The 14,405-nt window shown below is 42.7% G+C and overlaps 1 protein-coding gene across 1 annotated transcript in view; it reads left to right on the forward strand.

Moving 5' to 3' along the window:
- The window catches only part of CDK8 (cyclin dependent kinase 8), a 184,742-nt gene that overhangs the window by 150,307 nt on the left and 20,030 nt on the right, over nt 1–14,405 (forward strand). The window contains exons 11-12 of the mRNA XM_078657112.1: nt 11,567–11,645; nt 11,767–11,928. Of these exons, the coding sequence (XP_078513238.1) occupies nt 11,567–11,645; nt 11,767–11,928 (241 nt within the window). The remainder of the gene's footprint in view (nt 1–11,566; nt 11,646–11,766; nt 11,929–14,405) is intronic.

Genomic DNA, 14,405 nt, shown 5'->3' on the forward strand with positions numbered 1-14,405 from the left:
ACTTCTTTATCAAAATGTGTTAGTACGATAGCAGGTGCAACCCTGCAAATGAGGGTCACTGGTGAAATGTGTTTTATGTTCATTTTGCTCTAAGTGTGGTGTGTAATTTGTCTGAGCTTATGTTCTCATGCTTCATGCAACATAACCTAGCATGATGCATAGGAATGTGATCTTCACTGGTTGTCAGATACTCTTTACTCTCACTCACTAGCCCACTGAAAATGAGAATGAGGGGTAGTGCCTTGAAGGGTTAATGTGAAAGCATGGGTGAGGTTGCCCATATTTTCTCATGGTCTCAGATAGGATAGGCAACATATGCATTCACTCAGTGAGTGGATGAGGGAAGAGAGGCCAGTGGTTAGACTGTGAAGTTGAGGTGAGGGGGGAGAACACTGAGGAATTTGAGGAAAGTCATCAGAGACAGGAGACCGGAGTAAGGGGGGAGTATATGTGTATGTTGTTGCCTCATGGGTATTGGCCATTGTCCACCAGCCCCCCTCTTTCCTTACCCCACGTTATCTTTCAGGCGGTATTTCACACCTTTCAAACTGATGCTAGTACTGCTATCCTTGAAAGGAATATATATATATATTTTTTTATTTCTTTATTTCGGCCAGTTGGCCATAAAAGACACACATATATACATACATAAAACAAAAAATCATAACGATATACATACATCAATTCATTTAAAACAATTTTAAAAGCACGAGCAAAATTAATTTTTCATCAATTTTTTTAGAGCATAATTCATTTAGCAGCGGAGGTAGATTTTAGAATGGCCCTACTCAAAGCATCTGACCCGATTTCTTCCGAACAATATACACTGAATGAAGGAACCTACTAATACTGAATACAATAAACTGAGCAGTATTCGTTTTTAAGATCCTATATGCTGTGAGGCAAGATCTAGTTCCTAGGAGTACACACGTGGGTTTTAGCCATCTTTTCCGAGCTTTTAAATACGCTTTGCATATAAACAACATATGGACCTCGTTCTCCATACAAGAAACTGAGCACATAGGACATATCCCACTTTTGTTATTCAAACATTCCAGTTTTTTCTTTGACCAACGTTCTATATTAGAATTCAACATAAGATTCCCATACCTGAACTTCAAGTAGTGAGTCTTAGCAACGGGGGGCTCTATTTCGTCCAAACAGGATTCAAAACAGGGTTCATCTTTAAAAGATAAAAAATCTTGGGTTAGGGTCCCAATTCTACTTCCATATACAACCCTATTATTCATATAAGACCAGAAGGCTCTCTTTACCATGGGCTTGGCAAAGGGTGGTAAGTTCTCTGGGTTTTCCCACAATGAATACAGGCCCAGCAATGAAAGCCATTTTTGGATATGCCCAAACCATAAGATGGAATTAAAAGAGTCAAGATTCAATACCTCACGAAGGCTATTCCTGTAGTCTAACAATTCTGGGGTGGACCAGAACATTAACGGTTTTATGATGGTCAGATGATCAGTTCGTTTAAAATTCAGATCAAGTTGGAGGGGAATTAGTGGTGTGCTAGTGGGAACCCTTACAATTGTTCTCATAAATTTGTTGTCCAATCCTTGAAAGCTCTCCCTAGCCCAAGGTCCCCATATCTCAGCCCCATATAGGGCGGCATATTGGATTTTAAATTTAAAGAGTTAAAGAGTTCAAGTACAGGTGTTACACTCTTGCTTGTACTAGCATTCAACTTATTAATTATTGGTTTGACATTTTGAGCATATGACGATTTGGGCCTTCCATGATAGCTTGGAATCGAGTACCACCCCCAGATAAGAAAAATTGTCGACAGTTCCTAAAGTTTGGCCATTCAAGGTCAAATTACCTCTGTCCGGTTTACTAGGGTTCAATGCCATACATTTAGTTTTGTCAACATTTATTTCTAACCCTTTGATCACACAGTAGCTACTAAAGGAGTTTAAGAGTGCCTGGAGTCCCTTCTTGGTTTGGGATATTAAGATGGTATCATCCGCGAAGAGCAACGCAGGCACTCTCTCTCCGTTAAGCTGTGGTGAATCATTGCTACAAGCATTCAGGTGATCAGGAACATCATTGACAAAAATAGAAAATAAGGTGGGGGCCAAGACGCATCCTTGCCGGACACCACGTTCGATTGGAATATCACGCGTCAATTCACCATTTGGACCCCATCTAATGTTGGCATGATTTCTAGCGTGCAGCTCAATTATTTGTACCAGAAGACTCCCTGGCAGGCCGGCTTTGTTTAAGGATCTCCAGAGCAAATTGCGTGGGACAAGGTCAAAAGCCGCTCTCAGATCTACGAACGCTACATACAAATGACCTTTCCTGATATGTACATACTTCCAATATATACAGAAAAATCTGAAGACCTGATCTAAGGTACTGGTCTTGGACCTAAAGCCTGCCTGAAATTTAGAAATTAGAGCTGACTCCTCCAACCAATCATTTAACCGATATAACAGATGCTTGGCATAGAGTTTTTGTAGGGTGTCCATTAGGCTAATAGGTCTGTAGTTCGAGGGAACAGATCTATTACCCTTTTTGAAGATTAAGACGACTTCTGCAGCACGCCAGCTATCAGGGAATTTACAATTCTTGGACAAGGCATTGAACAAGCGATTTATGTAAGGAGCCCAAACTTCAGTTTCATGCTTGTAGAGGTCACCCGGTATTTTGTCAGGGCCGGGAGCTTTACTGTTTTTTAGTTCATTAATTGCCCTTTTTGTTTCATCCAGGGTGAAGTCTAGACATTCAGGGGGTGGAAGTGACCATGGAATCTCTTCAACACCACTATCATATTGTTTGTACAGAGATGTAAAGTGTGTCACCCATGTCAATTCATCTAGGAACGTGTCCTTCACAACTCTTCCTGCATGCCCCCCATTTGCAACCAACCTCCAAAAGCCAACATTATCTTTTAGTGTTGCAGCAATTAACATATCAGCCCAGATCGACTCTTCCCATGATTTTTTTGAAACTTTTTGGACATACTTGTACTCTTCCCTTGCAAGTCTTACATCTTCTTTTGAGTTGTTTTTAATAGCATTTAGGAGCTTCCTCTTGGCCATCCTACATGAGTGATCATACCAAAGTTTCCCGTGGCATCCCACTCGTATATTTTGTTGCTTTTTCCTCGGCATTTTGGACATATAGGTTCTTAGTTCATTAAAAAAAGACCTTGTGTAATTCAACAAAATGATCATAGTTATCAGATAAGAAGGGTTGTCCAACTATAGGCGCGAAAGTCGTACCAAAAAGTGAGTAGACTGATGCTAGGGTCTTTCCTTCAGTTAAGAGATGTGGCCATTTTAAAGCACGTCTGTTATTGTTAATGTGTACATGTTCACATATTTCACCAGATCCAATCTCACTCGATATAGAGGCAGAGATGTCACAGAGCATGTATGCATCAATATAAAGTTCCAGAGGATAGTGATCGCTCTCCTCCCTGATTGCTACTTTAAAATCAATCATAAAGTGCCAGATACTTAATGAGACAAGAATAAAGTCTAGCCTACTTTTTGATTTCACGAAGGTTGGCTGTTTGGTTAGATCGGATGGAAGGCGGCCATTGCATGCTCTGAGACCGTGGTCAACTGTTAGACTCAGTAGTTGGACCGCCAAGGTAGTGCATTGAGCGTAATTCGAAGTTTCAAGCTGGGGAATATTGTAGGCTTGGTCTTCATCCTCAAAGACATCAGAAATCCCAAGGATCGGTTCGAAGTTACAATTCAAATCACCTCCCAGGATTACAGGAACGTCGCCGACCACCCTTTTCAAAAAGGAGTTCAGGATTTCCAAAGTAGGAGAAACCCTGGAACGACCTATGGGTCTATTGTACACATTAACAATATAATATTCGCACCCCTTTGCAGTAACAATTTTTAAGGCCAAGATGTCAGGGCTTCCTGTATCTATGGGTTCAACCCTTATTGCTAAAGTAATTTTGAGCCATATGATCAAACCCCCGGATGGCCTTCCCCTTTCAGACTGGACTGCCTCTTTACCAAAGGTTTTATATCCCATCCTGTGCGGAATATCCATGGCCCATGTTTCTTGCAATAGGCAGAGATCACTGGAGTCGACATAGTCTGCCCATTCGGGGTCTTTCAGATTTTTGCCTACTCCAGCAATATTCCATGACAGGAAGTGCAACCTTGGGGTTGGGCCACTACCGGAAGAATCACAGTCAACAATGGGCGACACTGGAACCAACGGAGGAGCTACTCTGTCTAGCTGTGAATCGGCTATTTGATTCCCTACATTGGTAACCAAAGCCCCTGCTGCAGTACTAGTTTTTCCACCAAGGCAACCCTCGTGCATATCGTGGCATACTAGGTTCACTACTGGATTGCTTTTCGTATTCTGAGTACTATTTCCTAGACTAGAATAAATGCGCCCAACACCCAATGTGCAATAGGTGTCATATAACTTTGAGATACAGTTTGGCATGGTCTCAAGTCAGTCAACTGCATCTAGGCAGCTGAACCTGTTGAAAGTGGGGATTCCAAGCCACATATTTCGGTCGGTCTGTCTTGCCAGATTTGACGCATAGCCATAGTGTTGATTAAAAGTGTTCCTGCTAGTCCCGTAGTTTAAAGGCCTGGGTGGGGGATAGAAAAACGATAGGGGTCTAGCTATAATGGGTGATGTAACTCCATATGATTTCCATGCGCAAATCTGGTCAGCACTGTGGGGTTCTTCAAATGAAACAACTATACAGTCGCCTGGAGTTGACTTTATAGTTGGACCAACCCATGGTACCCTACGAACCATGAGAATTTTACTTTTCGTATGGTTCGGAATTGGTTTGTTTGAATTTAACCAATAAATCACCTTGTTTTTTAGGGATGAGAAATTCTCTTCATATTGATTTTCTAATTCGGGTACCCCAGTAAGGACAATGACAAAGGGGCTGGCATCAGGGGGCAGGTCGATATATCCTCCCTTAAAGTTGTTATAAGCATGGACTGGTTGGGAATTATGTGAATTTATTCTATTGGCAAAAGATCTGTCAGCCAAGGGTTTATTAAGGCCCTGGGTAGCATGTTTGTTAGAAGGTATAGTAGATGTTGAGAACTTCTGCAGGACAGGAGTCTTGGGCGCAGAAGAGTGAGTGGCAGCAACATTTGCTAGCTGAGATTTTTTACTTTGTACAGGACCCATCGGTAAAGATTTATTAGTTGTGTTATCCGATGGCACGTTCGAGGGTGTGATAATAGGTTTTATTTGGGTGTTTACTGTTGGGTTAGTATTTGTGTTTTTTACTACTCCCTCTTTTTGATGCTGTACGCTAGGTGGATTTGTGTTCGAGAATACCACGGGGGCCATAATCGAAGCATGTGTGGAAATATCATTGCCATTAAGGCTTAGACTTGCTAACGTTATGACCCTTTTTTCCACCTCAAGTAATTGATTTTCAATGCCAGTTAGCCTGACTTCTAATGGCCTGAGAAGTGTTTTAAGCGTTTCCCATACCATTTTCAGAAACTCTTCCCTGTCCCCTTGTAAGGTATCCATAGAGATACAAGTTTTCTCGCCCTCCTCTACAGAATTGTCTACCCTTAAGTCCGGATTGAGTGTCTCTGTAATGTCATTACTACTTTGTGCATTAGGGGGCGTCTGATCAGACCCATTAGTAGCAATGACAATAGATTGTTGAGGAACCCCCCCTGTGATGCATTGGCTTGAGGCTACCTTAGCCTTTTTTCTGGCGTACACAGATAGATTTTTACGTTTACGCTTTTTTTTGGGTGTTGTCTTAGCAGCTCCCTGAGACTTATTCAGAGCTGCTTCCCCTGACACTTTTTCCCCCTCAATGGTCTCAATCAGTGGATCTGAGGATGGAATTTTTTGAGACACGACACTGACGAATAACCCTGGGCAGTCTACTTCGTAATTAACAGAGGAGGCTAAGTCCTCAGGAATAGGATGCACCTCGGCCAAGGTGATAATTGGTGCAGGGCCAGAGGTGCGCTCTGGAGTTTTGGCGGCTGCAATACTACCTAATGAGGATTTCTTTCTTAGTGCTAATTCTGTTGACAGCCTTCTTGCAGACTCTAACTCCAGGGAGACTCTATGCTGAAGTTTAGTGATCTCATTGTCAATAGATAAGCTGGTCCTTGTGATGAAGTCGTCCAGGGTCCCAGTGGGCTTTTTCCCATTTTTAGTGGACTTGCTTCGTGTTTCACGAACAGACATAATTTAAAATAGTAAGCAAAGATTTAACCAAGCACTAATAATTTAAGGTACCGTGGCAGATACAGCCAAGGGAAATGGCCCGGTCCGGTCTTGATCGGTCTGGAACGGCCTGAAACGGCCCAGTCTTCGCCCGCTTCTTCGTCCGCGCGCGTCCCGCGTTCGGGGCGGAGTTAAAATGGAGGAGGAGAGAAGGGGGCGGGAAGAGGAACCATGTGCGCGCGGTGGACGGCGCAAGCACTTCTGGTCCTCGCAGTCCCGCTCCCTAGGCAGGTGATGTTTGTGGCTCTCCCCCAGTAAGACAACAGCGGCGGTGACCGAGCTGGTATGCTCCCAGGTCACTGGAAGGGCTCCTGAAGGTGCTCCGTAGTGCAAAAGTGTCCCAAGTACGGCCAGAACAAAATCCACGCTCTGATGCAAATCATGAGCGGCACCCGCGCCAGCGGGGGCCGCGAGGAGTCTATGTAGCCTGCAGGAATGTCGGAGGGAGAAGGGGGCGGGAAGAGGAACCATGTGCGCGCGGTGGACGGCGCAAGCACTTCTGGTCCTCGCAGTCCCGCTCCCTAGGCAGGTGATGTTTGTGGCTCTCCCCCAGTAAGACAACAGCGGCGGTGACCGAGCTGGTATGCTCCCAGGTCACTGGAAGGGCTCCTGAAGGTGCTCCGTAGTGAAAAAGTGTCCCAAGTACGGCCAGAACAAAATCCACGCTCTGATGCAAATCACGAGCGGCAAAGGAATATGCCTGCAAGTTACCTTGGTGTCGCTTTGTCACTTCCCCTGCCTGCTTCACCCAGGAGTTTTCGCCCGGTCTTCACAGGACCTGACAGCAGCTGAACATTGAAGGACAACCCTGCTTCGGTTCCACTTTTAAAACTTTGAAGGCCAGAAACCAGTGAAATATATCTGTGAATAAATCAAGTTGTTCTTGCCACAGCTCTTGTCACCTCTGTGAAAATATTTGGACTTTCCAGGAATATTTTCTGTTTCTTTTTTTTCTAGCCAGATACCCAGGCAAACAGCTCTGGTCACCTCTGTAAAAAAATTTGGTCTTTCCAGGAATATTTTTAGTTTCTTTTTTTTCTAGCCAGATAGCCAAACAGACAACTCTAAAAGTTTCCATTTGTGTTGAAAAAATGTGTATTGCATGTTGTCACTTATACATTGCATTCCAATTTGAAGACCATGTGACTCCTCTGAACACATTGAAGGAAGGCCCTTAATATGTTCTCCTATAGTGTCTATTTTGAGTTATGTTTGTTCATTTAATTTTCTTAGCATAGTGCAAGAGATGAGTCCGCATTATACCCAGTCTCGTTCCACTTCGGCTGTGTTTTAAAACCCAAGGCTTACTGAGTCCAAGCATTGCAGTAGCAGTTTACAGTCTCTTTTTAGTCTTGTATTTACTGTGCGCTATGCAGCTGTTTAAGGATTTCCTTGACGTCCTTTTAACAGAGCATTGTAGCAAGAATTCAGGTTTATCTTAGGAGCACTGCAAGTGTGTTTGCCTTTTCTCTAACTAATCCTTAGTCATAGTGTTCTTTGTTCTGAAGATCTCTCAAGTTTTTTTGATATGTTTTATTTTGGTTTGCTCAGCTTGAAATTTCTATTTGGTAAAAGTTACTTTCCAGTTGTGAAACAATTAACTTTGCCAGTAAACAAGGAGAGAGCAAGAAACAAAGGAGGAGCACCCCAGTTTCCCAAAATCAATATATACCACAAAGAGTATATATATATCACCCCTAGCTCTCATTCATCCCTCAATTTACCCCCCCCACTCTCAGCCCTCACTACCTCACCTGCACCCCCGCAACACCCAGCCTACACTCATCCCTCATAGTCTCTCCCCCTCCTACCACTTACTCCCGGCCCAATAACACCAACCCCCTTACTAATCCTCTCACACCACTCCCCTCCATCTCTCCTACCCCTTCTACCACCAACACCCTCACCTATACCACTAACCTCCCCCCTAACACTAACTCAACGACACCTTTCCCCTCCAACCTCCCTATACTCCCGAATAACAACCCACCCATTAATACCATCAACCCCTGCAATAACACCACTCCCCCCCCCCCCCAACTACAGTAAACTAGTCTCTTACTCACCTCTAGTGCCCATCCCCAACCCCTTTCCCAATGCCACACTGGACATGATTATGTCCACCCTCCTCCAAGTCAAAGAAGATCTACACACCCTCAAAGAGTTACTCCTCACACAATCCAGACACCCCTTACCCATCACCACTCCCCCTCCTAACAAACCCCCCACCCTTCTCACTCACCCTCTCACACAAAACTCCCCACACTGGACCTCTATCCCCTCTCGCAATCCCACCAACCGCTCCCGACGCACCATCAATCCACTCTCGGACCACGACATACGCACCCTCCTCCGCTCATATGACCCAGTTCCCCACCACCACACACCTTTCCATCCCCACGATTCACTCTAATCCCCTTAGGCACTCCACACAAAACAACAACAGAGGCTCCGTCCCTAATAACCTTAAAAAAGTCCCCCTCACTCTAGAACCCTCCTCCACCCTCTACACCCCCAGACTCAAATGCATACTTCTCAACTGCAGATCGGCCCCTAGACACTCCTCCGACATCGCCGATCTCATCAAGACACTGGACCTTGATCTAACCATTCTGACTGAAACTTGGTTAACTGAATCTTCTACACCTATCATGGATATTCTAGTTCCACCCAACTACCTCATCATTCGACTTGACATTTCCAGCAAGACAGGCGGTGGAGTCGCATGTATTTACAGGAGCAACCTCACAATTACCAGAATCACCTCCCCCTTGCAATTGAAAAAAGTCTCCACTAAGAACTCCAACCCATGGTACGATGGTAGACTCAACGAAGACAGACGAGCCATGCGAATGGCAGAGCGCACCTGGAGATCAGCCCCTTCGGCATTGCACCTTAAAACTCTGAAGAAAAAGAGAAACGCCTACTTCAGGACAATTAAGCGCACCAAATCAGATTTCTTCAGCCTTCAGCTCGATCAAGCAAAAAACCGGCTAAAAAAACTATTTGAACTAATCAAAACACAATCCAAGGAACATCCCCAACTTACACATAGCACAATAGGCGATATACCATCATGTGAAGACTTCTCTGCTTTCTTCACACTAAAGACTGATAACATAAGGAGCGATCTTCGCAATGACGTAATCCTTTACTCCAACCCCCGCAGTATAACACCCACTGAACCAAAAAACAATGCTGCTTGGTCATCCTTTGACACCTACTCAGAAGAAACAATTCTAAAACTGCTCAGCACATTGAAACCCTCTAATCACCTCACAGACCCTCTTCCTGCCAACGCTGTAAAAGATTTCATCCCATTACTCCTCCCACTCTGGACCAAAATTATTAACAGTTCACTTCAACAAGGACTCATCCCCGACTCACTCAAAATTGGACAAGTTACACCTATACTCAAGAAACCAACAGCGGACCCTACTGACCCAAACAATTACCGTCCTATTACCAATATTCCCACACTTTCAAAACTTTTGGAAAAATGAGTACAACTCCAATTAACAAAACACATTGATCAGTTTGACCTCCTCAACCCTCATCAATCAGGTTTCCGAGCAGGGCACAGTACTGAAACTGCTATGACACACATAATTGATGACGCACTCCAAATCCTAGATCAAAACGATACCTGCCTTTTCATCCTTCTTCATCTCTCCTCAGCATTTGACACCGTCAAACACGAGAACTTACTAGAGCTGTTAAACACCAGAATGGGCCTATCTGGGACTGTTCTCAAATGGTTCACCTCCTTTCTGCATAACAGGGCTCAGAAATTCAAGAGCAACAACTTGATGTCCCCACCAGTGCCTGTAACTTTGGGCGTCCCACAAGGATCTTCTTTATCCCCAACTTTGTTCAATCTGGTCATGGAACCTCTCACCACCTTGTTACAAGCATCTAATGTACACTTTCACATGTACGCCGACGACACCCAACTATATCTCAAATTACAATCCCCCAAAGACATCACACTTCTGAACTCAACGCTCAGAAACACCCATTCATGGCTTGCCGATAATCACCTCAAACTCAATGCTCTGAAATCTGAGTTCCTTCTGATCTCACCTCCCGCGAAAATCTCCACCACCCAAACTTGGCTTAAACACCTATCTGCACTCAATGTCCAACCTACCATCGTGGACTCAGCGAAATCCTTAGGCATTACACTTGACACCAATCTCAACATGCAGCAGCATATCAGCAAAGCAACTAAAGGAGCCAATTTCCAAATCAATACCCTGAGGAAACTTAAACCCTTCCTCCCAGCCAAGGACTTCCAAACTGCTGTACAAGCCCTAGTCATTCCTCGCTTAGACTACGGTAGCGTCGCCCTTTGCAGACTCCCTCTATCTACAACTGCACCCCTGAGAGCCTCTTTGAACGCTGCAGCAAGACTCATCACTGGATCAAAAAAACACTCGCATATTTCCCCTGACTTAAAATCCCTGAACTGGCTGCCTTTTGAAGCCAGAATACATCTGAAAATTGCCTGCATGACGCACAGAGCTGTACACCACAACTCACCCGGCTACAATATCTGGTGGCTCAAGAACCACTAGAAGCACAAATAATCTTCTCCTGAAACCTTGTAGATTCCGGAAGGAAAAAACATATAAACGCTCTTTTTCAGGAATGGCACCCAGGATCTGGAACTCACTCCCTCCTGAAACCAGACTTCACTCCTCCTCTGCATTCTTTAAAAAAGAAGGAAAAGCTATCCTCATGACTAAATTCACCTGAACTTGTACTCTGGATCTATTTGAAGATCTACACCTATCTGCGCTATTGTTTGTCTGATTGTCGATTTGTATCATTGGTTTTAATCAATTATTTTGATACCCCATGTACCCACCCTATTTTGCTTTTCATTTTTTACCTACAAGTATTCTATGCTCAAAAGTCTGTTAATCTTTCCCATGTTTCTTGTTTCCTTACCTCCTGTATTTGTAAAGCGCTCTGATATCTGCAAAGATCTTGTTCGCGCTATATAAAACTTTCTAAATAAATAAAGAGTGGTCTTACCCTTGGGAGGGCACCTCAAGACGAGTCAAACAGTATGCTTCATCATGTTTTCACGAGGGAGCCTAAGTGCTTCCCTGATGGGCTTCTACCTTTTTTCCAGAAAGGATGTACTTGCATAGTTTTTCAGGTTCCATGCATTAATGCAGTTGTATTGATTTGAAAGCAACAGTAACCAGATCTGCACTCTTACTCTGCTAGTGTTGTATCCTGTTGTGTCAATCACTGTGTCCACAAGATGCTTCTCCTAAAATTGTTTTCTTGTTTGCCTGCTGTTTTATATAACTCCTCTTTGCAGTGTTTTTGCAGGTTGTCAAATCCCTTATCCAAAAAGAGAATTCTTAACAGAAGAAGAGCCGGATGACAAGGGAGACAAAGTAAGAGCTATAGTTGTACGTTTCGCGCCCTATCGTTTAGAAATCTGTTATCCTGTTCATCTGTTCTGTAGTGTATTTTGTGTTGATTATCAGGCATTTGTATTCCTATTTATCATTGTAGAAAAACCAGCAGCAACAGCAGCAGGGCAATAACCATACCAATGGAACAGGCCACCCAGGGAACCAAGACAACAGTCACACGCAGGGACCCCCTTTGAAGAAAGTGAGAGTTGTTCCTCCTACCACTACCTCAGGCGGACTCATCATGACCTCAGACTATCAGGTACACCTTATCTAGGTGTTTTTGTTTTAACTTCAGCATTTTGTTAGTATTGTATATTCAGATCTCCTTCATAAAATATTGTAGTAATCTGAAAGGAAAAAAGCAAGCCGTATTGTAGAGATTCGAATCTTTTAGTCCATACCTTAGATTCTGAGACCGATATGCTTTGTGCATTGATAATAGGTTATCAAAGGTCCCCACAATAGTCTTAAAGTTGAAACTTTCAGTATACAAGATGTGGCTTGGGCGGTAGGAAAACCATTTTTTTTATTAAAGATGTAATTTGATGGTGTAGTGACAAATGAGAATGTTGATGGGGTTTTTGTACTAATCATTAGCTTTTTGTTTTGTCCATGGTGGAAATGTATTTATTTAAGTAGATGGGATCTGGCGTGTTTGTATGCACTGAAGGAAATGTCAGTGGTGGATGATTAGCTAGCATAGATGCGAATGTCAGAGGGTTACATTTATGGCAATTTATGGTAATTCATTTAATTTTAGTAGAAGGACTGGCTTATATGCCTTTTGATGCTGTTTTGTATAGTTTTTTTTAAATCTGATACAGCAATATTGTCTTTTTGCCATGTGCTCTGATTTCAAGATAGTCGCTTTACTTAAAATATGGGGGTTGTTTGCCTCCCTCGTGCTCTAAACCCCAACACTTCATGTTTGGATTTCTGAGAATGACTGATGGTTTTCCTATGCTTCTACAGGAAGAAAGTTGGTGTTAATTGTGGGGGAAAACTTTGCAGGATTACTAACGTATAGTGCTCTTTTATACTGGACAGCACCTATCACTTATGAGGCTTACACATGGGTACTCTAGAATACCCACTAGACAAACTCACGATCTTGATCTTGGGTGGTGAAAGTGACTAAAACAGCAAATCTCTAGAAATTCTCAAGTTCAAGAGAAACTCAGCCCCAATATGCGCTTTCTCAGGTAATTGCCTAAAGCTTTCAAACTCTTCAACCCAGCTGTCATATTTGCCTTGCCAAGTACCATTTTGTCATATGGTTAAGTGTTTTCTGTTATGAGCAGTAATAACAGACTTGTAACAGAGTGAAAAACATTAGAGAGTGTATATATTACTTGAATAAATGTATAATCAACATGGGGGAGCAAGGTCAAGTAAGATACTAGTTGAGAAAGAAGTGTGCCTTGAGGAATTATTTATAAAGGTGTGCCTTGAGGGATTTTCAAAAGGTGAAAGGTAGATCAAGACTTTTTTAGGTGTTTTAGTTTCTTAAGTTTTTGGAATTTGACAATTGACAATCCCAATTTAATCCAGGATCAACCTGCAAGTCTGTCTTTCAGGTAGCAGAGTAGATCTGATCTCCAGGGGAAACCAGTTGTAATAATTCAGAATCGGGCTTGAGGTGATGATTGTTTTTTTTTTTACTCCTTTGTATAGGCACATAGCAGTGTTAAGTGTTGATTCAAGGGTAAGCAATGTGCTTGTAAATTTTCTTAGTCATTATGAAATATCACAATTTCTTGAACAAATATTATGAAGTCAAGTAAAGGGGTTACCCATTTTAGGTTTTTAATGAAATGAAGTTGGAAGGATATGGTTTATATGCAGCTCAGGGTAGGTGGCTGAAACCTGTTGGTCAACATTTTGCCATTAATGAACGAATGAAACATTTACCCAGTATCCAAAAACCACGATACAGTTGATTTTTGCATTCATTGTTCACACAGGCTTTGAATATGGCACAAGTACATTTAGTTTACATGTTTTGCACTTGCAACCATCACACAGGTCGGGTGGACATGAAGGAATTGATATAAATGTGGTACACAATTTACTGTCCCCACTGAGATGGTAACCCTGGTTCATCGAAGATGTGGATGCTGTAGGAGGTAAGAAGCATCCTTCCAAACACGCACTTAAAGCCTTGTGCAATGGTTTCCATAAACTATTTAATACAGTTGACAGTGAGAATTGATTCAGTTCTGCACATATGCAATACAGATATTCTCTCTATTGCAAGTCTCTCATATTCTTTAATCTCTTCTGGAAGAGCCATCATACAGTTTGAAAACACAGTACTATATTAATGGGGCACATTTAAAAACAATGTCTTCCTTATTGCTATGTTGATTTCCCAGCACACTTTTAGGATGTGCAATGCTGACATCATGTAACCCCAGTTTTTAATTTGGCATACATGTCAAGAAGAGGTCCAAATGATGCATTACAAACCCAGCATAAAGCCACAAACGTTACATTACCTTAACCAGTGCAAAATAATGTAAACCAAACTCAATGGCATCAGTGTCTGTCAAAAGTCTGGTTCAGCATATGTGCACTGTAACTGCATGATGATTGGGCAAACACTTACTTAGAGGTTTCTTTAGTATGGTAAATCGGCTGTTTAGGTACCAGCAATTATTTGTTGAAATAAAACACTCTTAACTACCTTACTGTATGTAAATCGAACAGCTATGAAGATTAACAAATTCAGGTGAA

The sequence above is a fragment of the Lissotriton helveticus genome, chromosome 8 (genome assembly GCF_964261635.1).
Source record: "Lissotriton helveticus chromosome 8, aLisHel1.1, whole genome shotgun sequence".
NCBI lineage: Eukaryota > Metazoa > Chordata > Amphibia > Caudata > Salamandridae > Lissotriton > Lissotriton helveticus.